The 6,882-nt window shown below is 35.2% G+C and overlaps 1 protein-coding gene and 1 long non-coding RNA gene across 2 annotated transcripts in view; one reads left to right on the top strand and one right to left on the bottom strand.

Moving 5' to 3' along the window:
* The window catches only part of LOC107692114 (uncharacterized), a 14,574-nt gene that overhangs the window by 2,666 nt on the left and 5,026 nt on the right, over nucleotides 1-6,882 (bottom strand). The window contains exon 2 of the long non-coding RNA XR_001634616.1: nucleotides 3,825-3,834. This is a non-coding gene — a long non-coding RNA (uncharacterized LOC107692114). The remainder of the gene's footprint in view (nucleotides 1-3,824; nucleotides 3,835-6,882) is intronic.
* The window catches only part of LOC107692113 (follistatin-related protein 1-like), a 16,780-nt gene continuing 12,986 nt past the window's right edge, over nucleotides 3,089-6,882 (top strand). The window contains exons 1-2 of the mRNA XM_016491018.1: nucleotides 3,089-3,111; nucleotides 3,234-3,290. Of these exons, the coding sequence (XP_016346504.1) occupies nucleotides 3,106-3,111; nucleotides 3,234-3,290 (63 nt within the window). The 5' untranslated portion in view covers nucleotides 3,089-3,105. The remainder of the gene's footprint in view (nucleotides 3,112-3,233; nucleotides 3,291-6,882) is intronic.

Below are 6,882 nucleotides of genomic sequence, written 5' to 3'. Positions count from 1 at the left end.
CAGTGATGTTATGAACGCCATAAAGCAAAAAAAAAAGAAAGAAAGAAAAATGCAAAAATGGACATTATTATTATTTTTTCTTTCTTTCTTTTTTTTTCTCAGATACTTCTCAACCTTCCTCATCTTTAACCAGCTTTTCAATATCGGTCGTGTTGTCCATCCTGTGGTGTTTTGTTTTTTTATTGGTATTCAGTATCTGCTTGTTTTTATTGAAAATCCCGAAGAACAAAAAGTAAGTATGTATGTATTTTTACTTAGATAAATGTAGTTTAATTAACTAAATGTAACATTTCAATACTACAGATTTCAATATTACAAATTTAAAAATGGTTCCTGCTTCAATTTCACAGGCAAAAATCACAACTGAAAACTCAAGGAGATGAGGTAAAATATTTTCATATTCTCTACATTATCGCTGTAGCAAATGCAACGGACAGCAGTGCATTGATATATAGACAGACAAGCAGTCAGATTGATTATTTATTATTCATTGGTTATTGTTTGTTTCTGAAAGGTCACAGATGCAGATGTTCCTTTAAATGAGGAATGAATTTTGAGAACTTAGACTTTTCTCAGTTTTGCTGTCAAACCTCAAACCTCTATTTAGTATCCATTTATGCCAAGGGTCATTTTAGCTCTGTCTTTATTTTCAGGTCTCTGACACGATGAAGAAACGAGAAAAAAATAAAAGTTACAAAGAGAGGGTAAACTCAGTGTACTATGAGTGGTTTACGGATCACTCACCACAGAGGAATCCAGGCAATTCAGATTGTACAGTACAGTGCACATTGTAAACTACTGGACTACTGGGCTACTCTTTAAGAAGAGAGAGAGAGAGAGCTTTGTTCTTGTTTCAGTAATAAGAAATGTCCTAAAAACGTATTACAGTGAGATATAAGTGCAAACACCTTTTGTTTTCCATTGATCATGATAAGCCATAAGAGGGCGCTGTTGCGCTTAATCACTAATGAGGTGAGATTCATAAATAACAAATATTAAAGGGATCTGGTCTGCGCTTGACTGTAGTCGCGTCTGTCTGCTTATTGAGTTTATTTAACCCATCGCAATTTATTGGATCTGTGTGAACTAGAGTGACTACTCACCTTCATGTTGATCTAAAGGCTTATTACTTAATAACACAAAAATGTCCTGATCGCATTTGCCAATTTAATGGCAGAGAATGGTGACTTTAGTTTTTTTTTGAAGCGGATGCATATCTGTCTTAAAATAATCCTATGCATCACGTGGCATATATTCCAAGCATTCTGAAGGTATACTGAGGGTTTGGTGAGAAACAAACCGAAATGGCAAGTTATTAAATTTTATGAAAATCTTGCTATATGCACAAGTGCATATCCTTTTGAGATATTGCAAAGAATAGAATTTATATCTACACAGAAGAAAGCCCTGTCTAGACTCTGCCGCAGTATGAGTTGTGTCGAGCTGTTCATTAGCCTGTTTGTTTGATGAAAAAAGATTAAATGTAGTTGCAATAAATGCGTTAAGAATCCATACAACTGCAGCAGCAGAGGACTATTATTCTGCTGCGTGATACTGCGGAAGAACTGATGAAGGCACGGTTTGATCTTTGGCTGACCAATCAGCAGAAAGGGGCGTTTAATTCCCGCCCACATGTAGAAATTGAATATTCAAGCTGTTTATTAATTTTTCCACCCATGAACGAAAAATGAAAACTTTAGGTGAATTCTCGTTTCCATTTTTTGGAAAAAAACGAAAAAGGAGCCGATTTCTCATTTTTCTACTTTCAATATTAAATAAAAAAACGAATGATCGAATGATACACGGATTATAGTTCACCCCAAAAATGAAAATTCAAGTATCATTCCTAACCTGTAGGACTTTTTTCTTCTGTGGATTTTTATTCATTTATTTTTTTTTTTATGTCCATCCAGTGGAAGTCAATGGTAACCAAAACTTCTGGTAACCAATATTTTTCAAAAAGCCTTTTTCCCCCATACAGGTTTGGAACAACATGGGGTTGAGTAAATGATGACAGAATTCTCACATTTTTGGTTGAACTATTCCTATAAATACTTGACAGACTGAAGTAGTTTATGTACATTAAAATATAAATTTCATCCAAAATTATTAGACCTACTGAAAAGTTAAATTTTTTATAATATAGGACAATACAAAATAATTTATTTATATGTTTCCCTCCCCCAAAATACCAAAACTTTCTGTTTTTCCTACTTTGAATCCTGGATTTTGTGACCTTGCATCATGCAGTATATTGATGTTTGTTTATAACTTTTACTGAAAGACAAAGTTACTCACAGGTATATGCAAATTCTGTTTTTATTCCATTCATTATACTTAGAATTTAACCTGTTTTTTAAGAATTTGAAGGGGTTGGAAATTGTAATCCATATAAATTATGCCAATAAAGTTTTATTGACTCTGAGTAAGAATAGCCCGTCTTTGTGTACCTACTTTTTTGGGACAAACTTATACCCAGAATTGAACTAGATCTGACAAACCTCCTACTAAGTAAATAGAGTTTCTTCTTCTTCTTCTTCTTCTTCTTCCTTTTTAGGTTTAGGTTGCATGTAGATTAAAGGGGTCATATGACGCTGCTAAAAAGAACATTATTTTGTGTATTTGGTGTAATGATCAGCTCCAGGCATGACGAAGCGGATATCGTCCTCTTTTGGAAGGCTAAACAAAGCAGTTTCGCTTTCACAAGGAAACACACAGTGCCTTTCACGACATGGCGGCGGCGGCAACAACAAAACTACAGCGAGAATAAAATTGAGACTTTAGTCTTTGCAACTTTACAGATCTTCTTTATGCACCAAGAGCTTGTAACACTCCAAAGAGTAAGGACAAATTGAAATTACATCATATGAGCCCTTTAATGTCAGTTTAAAGTATTTATTACTCAGTCTATGGAATGTCCCCATTTAGATAGCTAAGTAAGCGCGTGTGTGTGTGTGTGTGTGTGTGTGTGTGTGTGTGTTTGGAGGTGTGGGTGTGGGGGAGGGTGAAGCACTGGATCTCTCCAGAACTCTGTAATGTTATTCTTTAGTTCTCTCTGTCCATGCAGCAGCTCCTCTCATCTCTCCTTTCTCCTCTCATCTCCTGATGATGGTAAGTCAACATGCTTTACGAGACAGACCTTATATGCGCACTGATAAATCGGATATTTTTGTACTTATATTTTTGCGTATTTATATTTATATATTTTCTTTTGTACTTATATCTTTCTGCAGATTATTAGGACACTTTCTCTATTCATTGTCCTCTCCGCTGTCTGCTGTTACGCAGAGGTAAGACAGAAAGCTTTCTGAATTCTTTGGATAAAGTTCTCTAACAGACGAGAAAAGTGTCTTGGGGAGCTGAACAGAATACTTCTGTATATTTTCTGTTTTGCATATTGTCAATTTGAATAACTGCAAATAATTACAGCCATAATTCTAGGAATGCAGACATCAGAGAATTTCATTTATTTGTCACTTGTGATATTAAAACATAATTTCTGATTGACATTAAATTAATTTTAAGAATCAAATATCATTTTAATGCTTTTTGTTAATAAACTTTCTTTTTTTTTCTCATTCATTTACATTTTATTAAAGGGTTACTATCGCTTGAGAGTTACTTTGTTGTATTCATGTCATTTAAGCGTTTTTCATGTACAAAAGTACTAAAAAAAAAAAAATTAAGGGCCCAGTGTACTGCGTTAATATGAAGGAATTTTATGTTTTACCCATATTTTGAGTTATGTATTGCATTGTGTTTTAGGGCTAAAAGAAATGCTCGTAAACTTAACGGACACTGTTCTGGCCGAAAATTACTAGAACCTTTTCTGTTCTTTTTCTACGGATTGTGTTCTCACTGTGATAGTTTCAACTTAATGTAACTTCAGAAGCCCTGTAGCACCTTTTTTAAGGGTGTGACCTCAGAATTGTAGGCGTCTGATGTGGGCTAGCCGTCTGGACTTTAGCAGAAGAATGAACAGCTGTTGTTTGTCTTGGCAGGTAAAAGCAAAGTAATTGGTACGTGGAGTAATGGAAAGCCAAACAACAGCAGACATTACCACATGGGTGGGATAAGGGCATTTTAACACTAACACTGCACACTTCACACAGATGCACAAACACAGCCATTCTGTCTTGTGTGTGTGCAGAACTCTGGCATGTGCAGTGTTCAGGTGCTGACACATAGTTAGATACGGCAGATGTGCTGGTCTTTTCATGTGTGCGCCTGGAGGCCTATTTACATCTGCACATCATCAGGACGAACCACCTCATGCCTTTTCATTTGGAACCAAACAACAGGGCTCACACAATGAAGCTCCTGTGTTCAGTTAGAGCAGTCGTGTGGAGGGCATATTTTTAGAGATGACTTCACATGTACCATCTGCATGATGATGAGTTGGTTAAAGAATTAAAGAACAGATCGAACTTTTTTATGAATGTGGTAAGCCTAAGAAACTAATGTGAAAAAACTACATACCAAGTAAAATTTGGTTGTTTGTTTGTTTATTTTGTTTTTGAATGAAGTCTCTTATGCTCACCAAGGCTGCCTTTATTTGATCAAAAATACAGTAAAAACAACAATATTGTAAAATATTTTTTGCAATTTAAAAGAACTGTTTTCTATCTAAATATATTTTAAAATGTAGCTTATTCCTGTGATGCAAAGCTGAATTTTCAGCATCATTACTCCAGTCTTCAATGTCACATGATCCTCCAGAAATCATTCTAATGTGCTGATTTGCTGTTATTATCAATGTTGAAAACAGTTGTGCTGCTTAATATTTTTGTGGAAACTGTAATACGTTTTTAAGGTTTCTCTGATGGATGCAAAGTTCAAAAGAATAGCATTTATTTTAAATAGAAATTGTTTGTAGTATTGTTAATGCGTTTACTGTCGCTTTTGACAAATTTCATGCATCGTTGCTGAATTAAAAGATTAATTTCTTTCACAAACCCCTAACTTTTGAACAGTAGTGTATGTTTTGTACAATTTAGTCCATTTTTCCATCTGTGTAGATTTTACATTGGTGCTTAAAAAAATTAGCTGTTTCCACTATGCAGGTTTAACAAAAGTTAGGGAGGAGCATGTTTATATTATCATAATAAAGCTAAGGTGAGTTCAAGTTAATTGGGAAATTTGAAAGTCATACCAATATTAAAAAGTGGTCTAATTGTGCTCACCCTGTATGAACAACAGATGTTTAGTAGCCTATACTTCATTTGCCAATTCTTCCAACATCAAAAACACATTCACACCCGCATTCTTTATTTTTGCATGCTTCTAGGCTGATCTGAGCATGGACAAACATCAGGCAGACAGAACTTTGAGATCTAGGCCCCCTGAGGTAGAGCGCTTTAAATGCTTTGCTCAAACTAGATATTGCAGGATGCTATCAGATCATTTGCATTCTGCCACTGCAGGGTACTAAACTAATGGGCTTCTGGTTGGTGGCCCATGAGTATAAATATAAAGCTTATTTCTTCTTTCTGTAGAGAATTTAACCAGTGGTGTCTGTGCAAAAGGATGTTGTGGGCAGTTGCTAAGGTGCTGTTATGCAGTTGCCAAATGGGTTTTGTGAGTTTTTATGTGGTAAGACAAGACATTCTGGTCCCTAGAAGCCCACTTATGGACCATTTTTACATTTCCGAGGTTCTCAGAAGCGTAAGTCGTCATAGTTGTCACCAGGGGCGGATCTAGAAAAGAATTTTAGTGTGGCAAAGGGGTGACATGGGGTCTATGAGGGGTGGTGACACCAAAGCAAGCCCCCTTTTATTGTGTTAGTTAGCTGTATTTGTTTTGTTATTTTTTAACTGAATCAAAATAACCCATCTGCAGTTTGATCGAGAATAATTGGAATGCACTATGAAAAAATGTCATTTTTGAAAATTGTCAAAAATTGAGTTCTGTTTTTGCAAATGAACTCTTCATATATTTTTACATTCAACAGCAGAAGGAAACTCATACAGGTTTAGAACAACAACAGACCGTTAATGTTTGGGTGAGCTATTCCTCTAAAGCAGCCTAATTTAGCTGCTGTTAAAATTTATGTCAATAATGTTAATCAAACATTAGAAAGAAAATCACTCACTGTCCTTGACCGAATCACTTTTGTAAAATAAATAAGAATGAATGCATATTGAATTTATACAGTGAAGACTATTCAGTTTATTTATACATTTATTTTATACAATATAATTTCTTATTCAGTGCTTTACAGTTTTTCTCAATTGCTTTGGCTCAATTCTCGAATGAAACTTTTTTTTCCCCGAAACAATAAGTTCAGATCTCTGAACAATTAGCTTCTTGTTCACATCAGATTGGAATTTCTTATTGATTTGAGCAAATTGCAAATACTTTGGCACATGTGTGCAAACAGTAAGTACAATTGTCTGCAGTTTGCACAACAACTAATTGCATATGGCTTGTTGATCAAAACTGATGAGCCGATTCTCACTTAAACTGTCAAAGTCTTCACAACTTCTCAATCATTTTTCATCGTGTAAGCCATCACATTCAAAACGATCCATTCAATTATGAAAAATTGGTATACACGCATGTATATTCCATAAATATCTGACATTGACATTGTTTGTAATGTCTGCTAAATTGGCAAATGACCTCTAATTGCAATACAATTTGAATCAACCATTCAACCATTTAACCAATCAAGTTTGGGAGCATATATATGTAGATTGCCCACAGCACAATCACTAAGAATGGAGGACTCCCACAACCCTGAACTGCAGCAACATGCTCGTGGAAGAGCAATTGGAAAACGTGTAAGAATACGTGGTGGTGGTGTTAGAGGAAGACATAGAGGAAGAGGTGGAAATAGAAGAGTCAGAGCCAACCTTGTGGATCATGTCATAAATCGTGGTT

This window comes from Sinocyclocheilus anshuiensis, unplaced genomic scaffold (genome assembly GCF_001515605.1).
Source record: "Sinocyclocheilus anshuiensis isolate Anshui unplaced genomic scaffold, SAMN03320099.WGS_v1.1 scaffold322, whole genome shotgun sequence".
Classification (NCBI taxonomy): domain Eukaryota; kingdom Metazoa; phylum Chordata; class Actinopteri; order Cypriniformes; family Cyprinidae; genus Sinocyclocheilus; species Sinocyclocheilus anshuiensis.
Note: the sequence above shows the minus strand (reverse complement) of the source record. Positions and strands in the feature narration are given on the sequence as shown.